The sequence below is a fragment of the Brachyhypopomus gauderio genome, chromosome 3 (genome assembly GCF_052324685.1).
Source record: "Brachyhypopomus gauderio isolate BG-103 chromosome 3, BGAUD_0.2, whole genome shotgun sequence".
NCBI classification, from domain to species: domain Eukaryota; kingdom Metazoa; phylum Chordata; class Actinopteri; order Gymnotiformes; family Hypopomidae; genus Brachyhypopomus; species Brachyhypopomus gauderio.
Window position 1 is genome coordinate 4600753 of NC_135213.1, and position 17967 is coordinate 4618719.

The window sequence follows — 17967 nt, forward strand, 5'->3', positions numbered from 1 at the left end:
TTGTAACAGGGATCTCTTGGAGAGGGGTCTCTGAGCTCTCTCTGTGACAGACACCTGGCGTGTTTGTAATGGAGATCTCAGGGGTTTAATCCATGCTTTGTTAAAATAAATCATTGTACTTTATTATCTTACCCAACTGCTTCTGACTTTTTATTGTGCTCACCATTTAAGGGTTTCAGAATTTCTAACACACATGGCTACAGGATATATCTTGTTTATTATTTTGAAATGAGTCTCTTTTACTTTAGAAGATATGGGCCATGACAAGCCATTGTGGTTTTATAATTTGTATTAGGATGTTTCTTGAAAGAATCTCTATTATATCTTTTGTCTCATACCATCAGTGATAATTTAAGTTACAGTCATTCACTTTTAACACGGGGATCGAAACAGTCAACTGAATATAAAATGACATTCTTGATTAATTTAATCAATGCTAAAGTTATCACTTTGCAGACTTTCTTAAAATCTTTATAACAACTATCATATCAGATCATGTTTTAAATTTCTCATCCTTTTGTTGAAAAATATGACAATCTTTTTCATAGCAATCTTTTCTAAATATTGACTTCCTTACCAACTGTGCCCTATTATTCCTTGATTGCGGTCAAACTCCCTAAAATATTCAAGGACCTTCAAGGACGGCTGTCTTTTATGCCTGTTTTCAAAAACTTTCCAGGGCCTTTGAACTTATTTTTTCAGATTCACAAACTTTCAAGGATTTCAAGAACCCGTGGGAACCCTGTGTAATATTTCCTTGCAATTATGCATTTTATTAACAGCTTTTTAATGTATTTGACAGTGATATATCACCATAACAAAATATATTTTTTGTAAAATTCCAGAAGATTCTATTACTTTGTCTCAAAAAGATTAATCAAGATTACTTTCTTTTTACAGTTTGTTTAGTTAAAATTATCAAACAAATTGTTAAAAAACAGATTTATAATGTATTTAATTTATACAGATTTTTCTTGTTAAATCACATGACATTTTTAAATACAGTTTGTTCTGGTAACTGTAATACACATTCCCTGCCATTTTAAAATACAGGAAAAACCTGTCAAATTCATTGGGAAAAACCTGTAAAAAAACAGTTTTTTATAGTGATCCACGGTTGATTTTGAATTTGGTGCATTCTCTGCTCCCGAGGTAGTTCATTTTCCACCTAGAGCACACAGAGAGGAAGTCTCAGCACAGGCACCAGTACCCAAGTAGGTTACCACAGCCCCAACTACCAAGAGACCTGCTACAAGGACAGAGCAGCAGTACGTTAATATGGCTGTTCAATACGAGCCTACAGTTCACTGCTCCAAATCAAAGGCCAGCCGACGAGTGTCTGTGTCTGTACAATGCAGCCCCGGCGGCTACCGTAAGTTGTCGAGCGCGCGGGGGGGGGGTGTGGCGAACGTAAGTTGTTGGTTCTCCGCCAGTTGAGTATGATGAGGCTCAAATGATGAGGCTCAGGGACTCCGTGTCATACAGCGCCGTGCTCAGGGTCCTAGTGCCTGTAGAATTAATGCCCCGATTAACGTAATTTAAAAACCAGGACATTTCCACAGTTTTAAAAAATATCCCGGGACGCCCGGGACAGGACGTGAAATACGGACATGTCCCGGGAAATACGGACGTTTGGTCACCCTACAATTACCAACTACTATCTCTTATGTGCCGACCCATATTTACACTAACAAACTGACATCATTCTTAACCAAGCAGGGACACTGATGCATGTGAATACTCCAGTTAGCCTGCTGGCAATGAAGAGTGAAAACATAAATAAACTAAAATCATTCATGACTGATGAGGAAACGTTCAAACGTCTGTGCTCAGAGTCTCCCACTACTGTTTACTGCAGATCACATATAGTCTGTACAACATGCTTCATTCTGTACTAATACAGTGCAGTATTAGTGCAAAGCAGAAAATGTACAGTAAGCTAGAACTGTAGCTAGAAGTTTCTGACTTACCACACTGAGCAGTGTTATGGCTTCATTCCTGTGTGAATGTGCTGGTGCCGTTGAAGATGACTCTGTGTAGTAAAACTCTTCCCACACTCTGAGCAGTGATATGGCTTCACTCCTGTGTGAATGTGCTGGTGCAGTTGAAGACTTCTCTGTGTAGTAAAACTCTTCCCACACTCTGAGCAGTGATATGGCTTCTCTCCTGTGTGAATGCGCTGGTGCAGTTGAAGATTACTCTGTTGAGTAAAACTCTTCCCACACTGTGAGCAGTGATATGGCTTCTCTCCTGTGTGAATGCGCTGGTGCAGTTGAAGATTACTCTGTCGAGTAAAACTCTTCCCACACTCTGAGCAGTGATATGGCTTCTCTCCTGTGTGAATGCGCTGGTGATCGTTGAGACTACTCTGTCTAGTAAAACTCTTCCCACACTTTGAGCAATGATATAGCTTCTCTCCTGTGTGAATGTGCTGGTGCCGTTGAAGATGACTCTGTGTAGTAAAACTCTTCCCACACTCTGAGCAGTGATATGGCTTCACTCCTGTGTGAATGTGCTGGTGCAGTTGAAGACTTCTCTGTGTAGTAAAACTCTTCCCACACTCTGAGCAGTGATATGGCTTCTCTCCTGTGTGAATGCGCTGGTGCAGTTGAAGACTTCTCTGTGTAGTAAAACTCTTCCCACACTGTGAGCAGTGATATGGCTTCTCTCCTGTGTGTATGCGCTGGTGTTTTTTGAGATGACTCTGTGTAGTAAAACTCTTCCCACACTCTGAGCAGTGATATGGCTTCTCTCCTGTGTGAATGCGCTGGTGATCGTTGAGACTACTCTGTCTAGTAAAACTCTTCCCACACTCTGAGCAGTGATATGGCTTCTCTCCTGTGTGAATGCGCTGGTGCAGTTGAAGATTACTCTGTGTAGTAAAACTCTTCCCACACTCTGAGCAGTGATGTGGCTTCTCCCCTGTGTGAACGCGCTGGTGCAGTTGAAGATGAGCCTGTTGAGTAAAACTCTTCCCACATTCTGAGCAGTGATATGGCTTCTCTCCTGTGTGAATGCGCTGGTGTTTTTTGAGATTACTCTGTGTAGTAAAACTCTTCCCACACTCTGAGCAGTGATATGGCTTCTCTCCTGTGTGAATGCACTGGTGCAGTTGAAGATTACTCTGTTGAGTAAAACTCTTTCCACACTCTAAGCAGTTGTAGCTTTTTTCCTTTTCCATGTTTACTGATTTCAGCAGTCTGACATACTACTCACAGATAAATGTGTTTATGTAGGTAAAGTTTACGTGTTGAGGAAAGTGGACAGCATTGATTCCTAAAGGAAAAAGACAGTGCAAATTCATTGTAAGGTGAAGACGAAACAATCATGACAAAGAACCATTTGGGCTCTGCGTAATGCTAAAGACATTCATGCTAAAGACCATCAGGAGACAGTGCTAGGCTTCATTACTTCACTAAAATGAAAACATTTGTCTATGTTGTGGTACGTGTCTCTCTCTGTTAGGTTCAGTGCCACTCTATATGCCAGTCTATAGGGACTTTTATTTTGTATGGTTCATCAACTTTATTTTCAAAGTTGTTATTTTCCTTCCTTTCTCTCTCATGGTGCTGCAGAGCTGCTTTGGTCTGTTGAAGCTCCTTATGAGTTCCAGCAGTGTGATTTGATCTTTTAAATTATTGTGCATCAGAGAATTAATCTATGGGCAGCACCAACATATCACAGAAAATTCACCTGTGCACACGATTACTCAATGTGTCATGTTTCCAGGTAGATTGAAGGTAAAAATTATGTTGGCCTCTTTAGAAAGCACTCCTGTTAAAAGTGTGTAAAAAGTCACATGACCCACAAAGGACATTTTTGGTATGTATGTATTTGTACGTGTAGTGTGATGTATTAGAAAGTTGCTGTCCATTTGCTCACATATGAATTTACAAATACAAAATGCAATAGTTGTAAGTCGTGGTTTTCATTTGAAAATCATGTGATGTTTGCTTGCAAATAGTATATTTGTGGAATATGTTGTGTATGTATGTTGTGTGAGATTTGGCACTATTATACTCCATAGCAGAGTTACTGTCCTGTTCAGAAGGGTCTATAACTCTGTCTATGTGGGTATAATGAGATTGGGAGATACTGTGTTAATACTGTGTTAAAGGATGCATAACCCAGCCTGTGTATTGAGATTGGGAGTCTGTTCAAAGACCCAAAAACAACAAAGGCTGCATTATGTATCCAAATCCAAAAGGTACAATTGGGCCTACAGGCTACCTGTAGGCTGTGTGTGCTTTAAACTGTTGCTTATTTATCTGGATTATACTGAGAAATGTATCAGTCACAGGTTTAAAATATAACTCACCTCTTCAGATGATCTCAAATCTCTCACTGTTAAGACAAGTTCTTCAATATTTCTGTTGGACTGAAAAAGATTAGAATGAAATAATTTTAAATTTCCACACTTCACATTTATTTAAAATGACATAAAAATTAAAACATGCACACATGGTGTAGATCTAACACATCTAGTTTATTCAAACTGTTCCTCAACATATATCTCCGTGCCATTTCTTATCTGTAAAAGCTGTAAAAAATGTTTGAGATCTGCGAGATCTACTGCCATCTTCTGGTGAAATATAAAATAGCTTTTTTGTACAAGGGCATTTTATACTGTGCCGCATATTGTCCCTCGGTCCCAATTGTCTGCACTAAAGCATAGCTTATAAACACCAACATAACGTTTTAGTAACATTTATACTTGATCTCATATTGGCTGTCACTGATAAATAACAATGTTTAAACAATACACAGTAAACATTTTCTAAAGGAGTTCCTGAGGTGGCGTCAAAGCTTCTCCCAAATGTTGTTATTGTGCTTAGGAAAAGTACACCTGTATATATCTATATATATGATTTCACCTAAACGTAAAAATACTTCCATGAATAACCAAACTAAATCAAATGTATGTAACATTACAATACATCCACTATAACAGCATAAAATCAATTAAATTGTACATTAAAGCTACTGTAATAAAACCGTACAAAATAACTAGCCTATAAGCTTTTATCTTTGTAACAGGAACCACTGAGCTACTAAACAAAATAATCAAATTCGTATAGTAGCAAATAAGTAGCTACGTTATCTGGTTGGGTTAGTTAGCGCTACAACATCCATTATAAAAACACTTTAACACATTGAATTTTCCACCAACTTAATCAAGACACGAGATTCAACCGTGAGGTAACGGAACGAACAAAATAGTGTGGTTAAGATGTGGTTAAAAGGTGTTAGTGGTACGTATTACTAAGTTAAGTACTTACAGGTCAACCAGTAGTCCAACACTTCCAAACACCAACACGACAATAGGCGCAACTCCACTAAACGCCCGATGCTGATATTGAGAATAAGGAAACCTGTGGTCTGTAATGTCCGATGGTGATGGTAGGTAGAGGTGGGCGGATCGATACAAATATCGATACCAACGCTGATATTGATTTGGAGCAATACTCGTGTAAAAAGATTACGTGGATTCATCAAAGTCTCTTTGTTTCTCAATTCTGGTTCTCACTCTCACCCTGTACATGTGCGCTCCCGAGGCGCTATACTGCCACCCTATGGCGAACTACCAAAACAACGTGGCTACTTTACAAAACAGCTTACAACAGAAAAAATATAACTGGTTGACTTATAGTCCCCCAGTAGTGTCATTGGTTCTCATAAACATTTGTCAATAGTGTAATTTCTCTAGCATTTCTTTTGAAAAAAAAAAGCACAACTGAACAAAATTTTCAGTATTTTACTAAAATAATTTATTCATCACTTTACTGAGTGTACAGCACGGATGCAATATCCCTTCATGCAACTGGGTGGAACAGATCTTCGTGGTGTAAAGCATGCGATCACTGCGATCATAAATGTATAAATATGCTAGAAAGCATATACATTTTGTACTGCTTAGTGTTTTAAAATAAGAAAATGGACTAACTGATAGCGAAATGATAATTGTCTCGGAGGAGGCGGACACTAGTGTAGAGAAGACTGGCGGGTTTCGGGGCAAATCCAATCAGAGTTCAGGTCATCAGGAGTGCAGTCGGACACGGAATAGTAACCAATAGCCTACGTACAGACGTAACATAACTCAGGCGAACACCACGAACAAGATAGAAACCGGCACACACTGAAACAAGGAATTAATAATATAACTAGGATTAAACGAAGGGACAATGGTAAAATACCAACCAGCCAGCAAAAAACGCAGCGTCTATGTACGAAGACCGGCAAATATGAAGACAAACACATACGCAGGGTTTTAGTACACAGCCAAACAAGTCTTTCTCTTCATTTAAACTGCGGTAAAGTTGGTTTCACGTTCACATATTCTGAATTAGGCGTGTTATTTTTAAAGTATTACTGTCACACGAAAGTGGTGGTTGTAAAGGACCCAGAGCACTGCACGCTCTGTTTTCTGCAAAAATGTCAATAACTTTTAAACGATCCTTCATAAGACCATAAACACGTTGTTACATATTAAATGTATCCTAAACAACAACCTACAACTCTTGAATGGGTATTTCTACCTCTTACCTCTTTGCGGTGGTCAGTTTTTGTTTAAACATTTCAATAGCTTTTAAGTGGCTCATCATATGACCATAAAACAAAGTCTATTAGGCAAATTGCATCCTAAACAACAACCTACAACTCAGATATGCGTATTTCTACCTTGCACCGATTTGTGGTGGTCAGTTTTTGTCAAATATTTCAATAGCTTTTATACAGTTCATCATAAGAGCAAGTTTCATTACATCAAGTGCACCCTAATCAACAACCTTGTATTATGGTCTTATGATGGACCATTTAAACTGACCACTACAAATTTGTGCAAAGTAGAAATGCCCATTCAAGAGTAGAATGTCATTTGGGATGCACTTTGTGTCATACAACTTATTTTGTGTACTTATAATGGACCGTTTAAAAGCTATGGAAATGATTAGGCAAAAACTAACCACCACAAAGTGGTGCAACGTACCCATCTCTGAGTTGCAGGTTACAGGTTTAGGATGCATTTAATGTAATAAAACTTGTTTGGTGGTCTTATGATGGACCATTTAAAAGCTATTGAAATTATTGAAAAAAAAACAGAGTGTGCAGTGCTCTGGGACCTTTACTGTTACAATAGTAATTGTTGTCACAAGGATGTTATCAATGGCTGAGGCTTCCCATGGGTGTCAGCCCAGCACCAGAGGTCTGTCAGTGTAAGCTCACACCAGCACCGGAAGATTTGCCGTGTCTGTACATCAGTGCATACAATGTGCTGATCACAGGACAAGGTGACACCCAAGCAGTGGCGGTTCTAGGGGTGGGGCCACAGGGGCATTGGCCCCAGCTGAAATCTGATTGGCCCCCTGAAGTGCCCCTGTCCTGTCACTCATCTGTCCTTTGCCCGAGAGCGATGATCATCAGATTATAGGTGGATACAGTTCCATATCCAAACACTAGTGGCGCCAAATCGGAATGTCCAGCGTGAATAAAGCTTACAGAAGAAGATTTTCACGATCCCGCGGAGAAAGTTTTTCTATCCACAACCGATGGCACTTTTGAATTGGTTGGTAAGTCATGAATCCATGTTTACTCACAGTTGTCACGTAGCTTAAGTCTGATAAACATTAAATTAAGATGCAAAGATAACATTAGTTAACAGCAGTGTTGCGAATAACGCCGTTAAAAATAACGGTGTTAGGTAACGGCGTCATTTTGTCAGTAACGGGATAATATAATTAATTACTTTTCGTGCCGTTACAACGCCGTTGACGTTACTGGTCATTAAAAGCGGTGCGTTACTATATATTGATATACTAACAGTATATCCGAGCGGACCGCTGCCCAGGCTAGTGAGGAGTAACAGATCTCGATAGGTCACAGTTCTCCGTGTAACACCTGTTAAACTTAACAAGTCAGTAAGCGAATCAGAGCCAGTGTTTTTACACGCGCGCCGAAGCACGCCAGTGAGACGGAGAGACACGCGACACAAACGGAGAAGAGGCAGAAATGGCGAGTCAGGAGCAAGCCGAAGAAAAATTTGGCGATATAAGGTGGCGATATAAACATTATTTAAGAAAATACTTGAAGTTCCTGAATGTCTACCAGACTGTGTATTTGATTTATTTTATTAAGGATAGAGGTTTTATTGTTAAGTTTACTTCTGTTGTGAACAAACCAGTTGTCTCAGGTTGAGAGAATTAAATTTAATTTGATAGATGTAAATGCACTTTATAGTGTAACTGTTTACTTTTGCTTTTTTTTACAAAGATTTGGGATTTTAAAGGATTTTATCCTGCACTGGTCTGTGGATGTGCAATGAATATCAAAAGTTAAACACCTTTCTGATCTACTCATTTCGACTGACTGTGAAAACTGCTTAAAAAAAATCCTTATTTATCGGCATATAACTTTTTTTTAACTGTAACGCAAATAGTTACTTTCCCTGGTAACGAGTTACTTTTATTATAGAGTAATTTAGTTACTAACTCAGTTACTTTTTTGAACAAGTAGTGAGTAACTATAACTAATTACTTTTTTAAAGTAACGTTCCCAACACTGGTTAACAGTAGTGTTAACCGAGGCCCTACTTGTGTTTAGACATGAACGTTAGCATTTCGCTAATAAATGCAAATTCATGTTCTTCTTTGTAACATGTGTTAAAATTAAATATAATGTTTGGCAATGATAGAGAGTATAAAAAGAAAGGGTCAGTGTCAGGCAGGAATTCAGCAATTTTTGGCCAAAAGATTGAGCCAGCTGTGACGCTGGGACAGAAGCAGCAGGAGACAGAGGCTGAGGGTGACCTGTTTTATTTTCCATTGAAACTTAGGAACTCAGGCACCACGGCAGTAGAAACAGTAAAGCAAAAAGAAATAGAAGACAAGCGAGCAACGAAGACTAAGGCACACAGGTGAGTAACACTCTTTTCTCCCATGGAGCGAGGCGGGGTAGCCAGGTGAATGCGCAGCACTGGACGGCGCAACCTGTGGGAATAAATACACCCCAGCTGATTAGAGACAGGTGCTAGTATTCTGGTGATCGGGAAGGTGGGAGTGACCGAGGCTGTGAGGGTGTGCTGCGTGTGGTTGTGGGTGTGCCCGAAGGTGTGTGTTTGGGCGCCCTCTGGTGGCCTCTGGGCCGGCCTACCGTGACACTAGCCAGAAGCTGAAACAGAGCAGAGAGAGCAGGGGCGTTGCCTGGGTATGTAAAGATCCGGGGCTCAGCACAATTAATTATATTATATATATATAAGGGTATATATATAATTTATATATATATTTTTATATATATATATATATATATATATATATATATATATATATATATATATATATATATATATAATTTTTTTTTTTTACAATACGTACCCTGATATATAATGTTTAACACTATAATATGGAGTTATATATTTTTTTATTCAACAGATTTAGAAATTAACAAAGGGTGCACAAATTCTGCAGAATGACTGTTGGTGACCTAAAGATAGTGAGCTTTTACTAAAGGACATGGACCAAGTATATTCCATCAGTAAATCCATTCCTCAATAAAGTATGCAAAACAGTATGTCAACAATGGATTTCATGCAACTGTGTAATAATGTAAACAATTCACTTGTTTCTAAATTGTTCTTTTACCTTTTATGACACACTGAAACAAATTATTGAAAGAAATATCAATAATTATTAGTGCTAAGGGGTCTACACAATTAATACTCTTTAAGAATTCCTTATTATCTATCCTGTATGTTTTTGCACAGTCTTTCTTCTTCTAACCTGTTCTTTCTTCAGTCTAGTCCTGATCAGTTCAGTTCATTTCAGGTCTCTCCACATACTAAAAACATGTGTATTTTATTAATAATGTGTTTTCCATACCGCTTGTATTGTCTTCTCCCATCTCCTCTCCAGTTCTACTCTGTTCTCCTCTCCTGTTGTCTGTTCTCCTCTCAAGTTCTCTTTGTTTGTATTAGGAAATAAATTACACCACAATACTTGAGATTTAAACAAACTCTAACAAACCCTAACCCTCAACTATTAAAAATAAATTATTTTTTGCAACATTCATTCATTTATGCATATTCTAAAGTTTTCTTTTAAAAACACTTGATAAAGTAAGTGGTGATATGCTGTGCTGTGTAAACTCAATAAAGGATTGTTTATTAGCTGATCAGTTGGCTCCAGTGGAAAACACACAATTTTAGGGCAGTGACCAGGGTTAAGAAACTTTAAACTACCATCATAAAGTATTGTACTAAATTCTGGCTATCCACAACGTCCACATTCTAGCTAACTAGTTAACTGCTAGTTAACTAAATGGATTTTCATTCATTATAGCTTACAGTCCTACAATCCTAAATTATTAAACACAATTTGAAAATGAAATAGTTATTAGCTTATCAGGTACATCAGGGCATGTTGAACATACTAACTATAACTAGCTATAAGATAACTAGCTATATAAGGGTTTTTTTTTCTCAAACCTTCACTACCTAAGCTATCTAGGTTAACTAGCTAGATAGGTTAACTAACTAGGTTAGCTAACTAATTCCGAAGCTGACTAGTGACAAGCTGCATTTATGCTAAATGCCATAAATGTAAATGTATTTAGCACACAGTGGGTTTGATCTGTGTGTTTTGATTCGGAGATGTGTGTTTTTAACCAGCTATCAGATGGCTCCACAATGTTTACATAGTTAACTACCGTTACCTTTCTTCTTGAAAAAACGCCGTATATCCATTTTCTTTAACCGTCAGCTACCTGCAACCTGCTGCCAAAAATGGCTAGAGCGCATGTGCGCTCCCCCACATGTACACCTCATAGTGATGATTTTCCATAACTTTAATGCAGAGGTGGGTAGGAACGCATTACATTTACTCCGTTACATTTACTCAAGTAGCTTTTTGGACAAAAATGTACTTGTAAGAGTAGTTTTAATATGAACGACTTTTACTTTTACTTGAGTAAATATGTGCTGAGAAAAACGCGACTTTTACTCCGTTACAATCGGATTTGCGCCACGCCCTACCGTTACTTTCGTTTTGTAAATAATTCGTCTTTTCAGTGAGAAGACTGACCAACGTCTTGTCACCCGAGTATGAGTGACCAATCAAATGAAGCCGGTCAGTCACGTGATCACATAAGCAAACGTTCTCCACCGGTAGCAAGAAAGTGACAGAAAAACCTCCCGAGCATCCCTGACCTAATACAGCCAATGTTCACATTACAAACGTGTAAACAGTGGCGGACTTAGCAATTTGGGGGCTCAAGGCGAATTTAGCTAGGGGGCCCATCAACATTAATATACGAAAAATAAGTTAGCTAATGCCCGGTTCACACTACACGATTTTAGGCTTCACAATTTTTTTGTAGATCGCCGACAGAAACTGTGGTCGGAGGCAAATCGGGGATCACTCGGCGCTCGCTCAGTCGTGTAGTGTGAACTGCTGAAAGACGCTCGCCGAGTAGTCGCCGACTCATCGCAGACGCCCGGCAGATATCTAGCATTGTTTTTTCTTCTACGTGGTGTTTGCTGGTTATCGCGAGAGTTTCGTTTTCGTGTTCGTGTTTTTGGACGGCAGCCAGATGAGTGGCGATTCCCCAGTCGTGTAATTCGTGAGCCCGCATCGCCTAACGTTTGCATAACGTTTGTATGATGTACAGTGTTGGGAACATTACTTTTAAAAAGTAATTAGTTATAGTTACTCAGTACTTGTTCAAAAAAGTAACTGAGTTAGTAACTGAATTACTCTATAATACAAGTAACTCGTTACCAGGAAAAGTAACTATTTGCATTACAGTAAAAAAAAAAATTATATGCCAGTGAATAAGGATTTTTTGAAAAAGCAGTTTTCGCCGTCAGTTGAAATGAGTAGATCAGAAAGGTGTTTAACTTTTGATATTTATTGCACATCCACAGACCAGTCCAGGATAAAAATCCTTTTACACTATATAAAGTGCATTTACATCTATCAAATTAAATTAAATTCTCTCAACCTGAGACAACAGGTTTGTTCACAACAGAAGTAAACCTAACAATAAAACCTCTATTCTTAATTAAAGAAATCAAATACCCAGTCTGGTAGACATTCAGGAACTAAATAATGTTTATATCGCCACCTTGAAAATGCTAATTTTTCTTCGGCTTGCTCCTGACTTGCCATTTCTGCCTCTTCGTTTGTGTCGTGTGTCACTGACCGTCTGGTCACTGGTGTGCTCCGGCACGCGTGTAAAAACACGGGCTCTGATTGGTTACCATAACGCTGCCTTACCCAATCGCTTACTGACTTGTTAAGTTAAACAGGTGTTACACCGAGAACTGTGACCTATCGATATCTGTTACTCCTCACTAGCCTGGGCAGCGGTCCGCTTGGATTACTGTTGGTATATAAATATATAGTAACGCACCGCATTTAATGACCAGTAACGTCAACGGCGTTGTAACAACAGGAAAAGTAATTAATTATATTATCCCGTTACTGACAAAATGACGCCGTTACCTAACGCCGTTATTCGCAACACTGATGATGTAATTATTAAATGTAACGCAGTGCAATACTAAAAACCAATTCACACTCTGAGTGTACACACTAGCAATATATGATGATTTAGTTCAACCAAAGTTTGCTACAAATTGATTCAGTTGGCGTCTAGTTGTAGCTACACGTATTGGTCTCATCAGTTAGTGCATTTGTGGAACACATTAAAGTTACACAGGCCTAATAATTAGGAACAAACAAAAATACAAATTAGTTATAATAAATAAATTTTATCAGGGCTCTCAAGTCTCACGCATTGAGCGTGTGACACACGCATTTGACCGTCTTCACACGCTCACACGCCACACTTCCGATTTCACACGGCGAGAAAAAAACATCTAGTTTATTTACCTCCGATTCATATCTATGCCGCCCTCCACTGGCGATCGATCGCGAAATACCCCCCATCCCCCCCGCTCAACAACTTACGTTACGTGACGCAGAAAATACGTCGACTTCAATATTTTAAGTCGATGCATCGGTTTTGGGTTTTTTTTTTACATTTATTTATTTTTTTAAATGTTTATTAATGTTCCATTTTAATTTCTACAATGCGTCCGTTCAAAGAAATGTTTTTCCTCAACGCGTGACATCAGAGAGTCTCCAGTCATTGGTCAGCGCCACTCAAAAAAAAAAATGCCGGCTGCAGCAGAGCCAAAGGATGTCACGTTGAGGACCCCGGCCCCTCCCCTTTGGGCGTGTGTATACGTAGTCCACGTGCTTTGTCTGCGTCTGTGGATCTTCGTGGTTATGGTTATGTCGTGTGAATAATGTGTCTCACCTGTGAATCGTCTCGTAATCACATGGGGCTAATGTGGTTTGTCTATTTAATGTGCGTTCGCACAGTGTCCTGTGCTCGTAGTTGTCTGAGTTTACACGTTGCTGTGTGTGTGAGAGTTGTATGTTGCTCGTGCGCTATTGTGCAATCCTTGAAAATAAACAAAGTGACGTCAGTCCAAAGAGGATTCTGTGTCTCGTCCTTCGCCGACCCACGAACGTCACAAAGGAGCTTCGCAAAAGTCTACAGCAGGGGTCGGCAACCTATGGCACGCGCCACGCTGGACCAGCATCAGCAAAAAATAATAATAATAAAAAATCTCAGATTATTTATTATGGATTATACTTTTGCGAGTGACCGTAGCGCGCGACTCCGCAGTCCGCACACCTCGCACGAACCTGTGGAAGCGTTTAAACTTGCCGCGTCACAATCTGTGCAGTGTTGTCCGTAACGATATGTGGTAGTATAAAGAAACACCCCTCAAAAACAGGGGAATGAACATTTACCTGACGAAAATTAATGTTGCTTTGTGTTTCAGGTTTGAAAAGTGCTGGAATTTAGGCTAAAGTGAGGGCAGCCCCATTCTTAATCAGAATGTAGACAGCGTGACTGTCACATGCAACAAAGGCGTTTAATAATATGCACTTTGTTTAATATAAAAAAACTTGAATTTGATAAAGGAAATGTGGAATTTCAAGTTACATCACTGAATAAGCCCTCTTTTTTTATGTTTACTATGCTGGAGAGTAAAGTTTTGCACTAACATTTTGCACTATAAAGCTGTTTTACATTTTTTGTTCTGTATTATGTTGTCAGAATATATGTAATTTACAAGAGAGCCAGTTTCTTTGTTTTTTGTTCTGCAGATAATTAATCGTTTAGACTAGTCGACCAATCGAAATAGTCAATAGTTGAATGGATAGAAAAATAGTCGTTAGTGGCAGCCCTAGTTTTAAATAAATAATAATGTGGTCTTGTAGACAACATGGTTTCTGCTGAATTAGTGTTGCACGGTATACCGATACTAGAGTAGTATCGCGATACTTCGTCATTAAAAACGGTACTATACCCAGTTTGCTTAGTATCGGTGCTATAGGACTAAGTGCGTTTTTTTTTTTTTTTTTTTTAAGAGCAGTATTTCCAAAGAGTGCCACACGGGGGCAGTGTGCGCATACAGCAGTGCAGCGCTTGCCTCCTCTCTGCAGAATAAGAAGAAACGGTGTACGATGGCTGATAATACAAGCAATATTGTGAACCGTCCTCAGCTTGTTGAAAAACTACACGCACGAAGCGAAATATGGAATTATTTGCATACATTTCAGACAGTCATGGCAACCTCGTGGACACATCAAAACCGGTCTGTAAACGGTGCTTTAAAGCTGTACCAACCAAAGGAGACAATCGATTCTTTTTACATAAAATGCGCTTTCGTTTGACCCACCCAAGGTGCCGTAATGCACAGAACAGTTGGTAATGTTGAAATGGCAGCTAAAACAAACGCAGTGTGTTCGCAGCTCGTCTTAATTAAACAAGGAAAGCAGCAGAAGTGCTGTGTGGAAATACTTTGGATTCGAAGCAGATACAGATGGAAAACCGAAGGACATGAACAAGCCAGTTTGCAGGCGGTGCTTTCGGAACATTTCAACGAAGGGTGCTAAAGCCTGGTTTATACTTGACGCACCGCGAGCAGTGCGAGGGTCCGCGTGGTGAAAATGATGTAATCACAGTAGCCTCACGCGCTGTCAATTCGCGAGGTCGTGCACCTCTAGAATTTTGTAACTTAGTGCGCGCCGCAGCGCAATGAACAGTCATGTTTGTAGGGTTGTTTTGTAGGGTCAATATTTCCCAGCACGTTAAACTTTAGTTAAATATTTATACATATACTCGAAATTATTCGCTTTTGTATCACATTATTTAATGGTTGTTAAATAATAACGCCCAATTTTAACGTCTTCACGTTCTCTCATGTTTCGTCCTGGAATTACAAGAGGCTCGTATTTGTTAACGTAATACAAGAGAACGGTTCAGTCAGACAGCTATTTGTTTCAAGCATTTTCAAGCACGCGGACAAGGTGTGCGGACTCGCACGCTGCGGTCACTCGCGAAAGTTTAAACCTAGCTTAACACAACGAATCTGGCCAAACACCTGAAGGCACGCATATTTGTACAAAACATTCCAAGAGGTTGGTGATTATTCCCATTTCTAGTATTATAGCATACAAAATTATGTGTCCGATTATGGCATCCTAGCAAATGTCATATTCTTGGTTTAAGAGCCGTAAGTGCGACAGCATACAGGGAGAAAAAAAGAGTGATCGTACTACAATGGATCAATCATCTATGAATACTGAACCCTAATACTGAAGTTTTAGTTACTTAAAGAGTTAAAGTTGTTTAAAGTATACTTAAAATACACTTTTTGCACTAGCCTTTTTTAACTTCTAAATGTGAATTCCAGAGTGCACTACTATAATTTATGTTAATTTATATTAATGTGCAATTATTTATTTTTCTGTTTTAATGTGGTAGGGACTACACCTTTTATTTATTTGACATTTGTGAAACAAAATACAATATTCATTTGTTTGTTTATAAAAAAATAAATAAAAAGCCTTTAAAACGGAAATGAGCACAGTATCTGACTTTGGTATCGAAATCCGTATCGAATTTCAATACTTTTTAAAGTATCGTATCGAAGTTGTAATTCTTAGTATCGTGACAACACTATGCTGAATAGTTTGTGACATATATTTGTGTTTTAGCCACAAATTGGGACAGGACTCTCTCTGATAAGGACAAGCAGAGTGAAGTTGATGACTTAACTCCCCCTTCTACTGAGCCACCAGAGTCACCAATCAGTGCTGATCCTACAGCAGGGATGGGCAACTTCCATGATAAAGAGGGCCAAACATTTTTCAGCACTATTATTGGAGGGCCACATGACCACGCACTTCAAATAATTGAATATGAAAGACACTACAAATTATTCTCAATAAGAACACATTTTCAATGAATTCAGATCTGTATGTTTATTGCACCATCATACATCTATTTTCTGCATATAAATGCATTAACATGTCCTTAATAAGCAACAAAGACAAAACATTTGCTTAATAAAAAAGTGCAAAAAGGAATTTGAACTCCTTCATATCAAAAAACTGTAACGCGTAGCGCGTTGCGGAGCGAGGAGGCAGACACAAACGCTGAGAAGAGCGAGATATAATAAGGGGAATTCCATAGGCGAAGTCATTTGTACAGGCACGGGTCAAAACGGGAGAGCCATCCAAGTGGTCAACAGGACAGGCAGGAGTCGTAACAGGAGAGCCATTCACAACGGAGAAAGACAACGGAGACGGAAAATATCTGAACAGCGATGACAGATAATCCACAAAACCGTACAAACCACAAATAACGGACAACAGGCGAAACACAGAGATACAAGTACACAGGACTAAACTAGACACAACTAAACACAATGACGACACGGGCGTGGCAGACAGAGGAAAACCAGGACAACAGACACGCAGGGCGGGATAACCGGGCAAGGAACAACACCGACACGGGAGAGGGGGGGCGTAGCCCTACGTGACAAGAACAAAACAGTCCTGCTCTATCGGTTTTTTTCTTTTAATTATTAAATTATTATTGATCTATTTGCGGGCCGCACTGAGTGAGGGCCGCCAGTTGCCCATCCCTGTCCTACAGGATCTGATGGTTAGAGGCTACTTGGAAAGTAATAACTGATTGCGTGTGTATTGTGACACTAGGCTTATGTTAAATAATTTGTCATTTGCTGCTTTCAGACATCTTCTAGTGTGGTGCACAGAATCCTGTGCAGACGTCAAATGATTGTTCTGCTCCAGTAGGACCTGATGGTATGCTTTTCATTCTGTAAATAGTCTTTAAACTTCAGTGAATTATGCACTCATTCACTTACTGTTACTGAATGCCATGAAAGTTAAAAGTTGAGGGATATTAACAAATGACTGTGTGCTATTGTGTGCAATGATGTTGGACAAATACTTGGCCCCTCTATGAATATTGTGGCCCCTTGATGGCCCCTTACTCAGAAAAATCCTAGATCCGCCACTGCACCCAAGACATGGTTCAGAAAGATCATGATGAAAAGTTGAGAACGTTTCTGTCTAGATGCAGACAAAAGAACAGACTGAATTCAGACAAACTGAAGCTGAGGTAAGAGGAGGCTATATACATAGGACATCACTTGACAGCTGAAAAGGTGCGTGCTATAAAACAAATGCCTAAACCAAAGCAGTTCATAGGTTATTGGGAATGGTGAATTACCTGGCCAAATTCTCTCCACATTGGTCTGACCACTGTCAGCCTCACTAAAGGGTTTTCCATCCACCGAGTTTTTGTGCATTTTGAAAATGCGCATGAAAAAAGCTGGATGGAAAAAGTCCAAAATTCAAAAAAAGCCCCAAATATTGCAAAAAGATTTTTATGCTGGGAGGAGGTGGAAAAGTTAGACTATCACATCGCCAAAATTTGGAAAAACTGGATGGAAAAGGGTTTTTCGCATAAACGATGACGTATCATGCCTCAAGTCATGTGGTTCTGTACATGATCGCGATGTAAAGATGGCAAATGCATACAAAAACAGTTCTGGAGAGAGCAAAAATTGAATTTAACTTCTCC

General features: G+C 39.2%; 2 protein-coding genes across 2 annotated transcripts in view; one reads left to right on the forward strand and one right to left on the reverse strand.

Annotated features, from left to right (window-relative positions):
- Positions 1–747: 747 nt before the first annotated feature.
- LOC143510040 (uncharacterized) lies at positions 748–5521 on the reverse strand. The gene is made up of 4 exons (XM_076999024.1): positions 5280–5521; positions 4319–4378; positions 1971–3276; positions 748–1508 (listed from the first exon to the last, which is right to left on the reverse strand). The coding sequence occupies exon 3, from the start codon at positions 3179–3181 to the stop codon at positions 1985–1987; it is 1197 nt and encodes a 398-aa protein (XP_076855139.1). The 5' UTR covers positions 3182–3276; positions 4319–4378; positions 5280–5521; the 3' UTR covers positions 748–1508; positions 1971–1984.
- Positions 5522–7189: 1668 nt separating this feature from the next.
- Positions 7190–17967, forward strand: part of LOC143510048 (transmembrane channel-like protein 2-B) — a 69251-nt gene continuing 58473 nt past the window's right edge. Inside the window, exons 1-2 of the mRNA XM_076999037.1 lie at positions 7190–7565; positions 8828–8908. The gene's annotated coding sequence lies outside the window, so the exon portion shown is untranslated. The remainder of the gene's footprint in view (positions 7566–8827; positions 8909–17967) is intronic.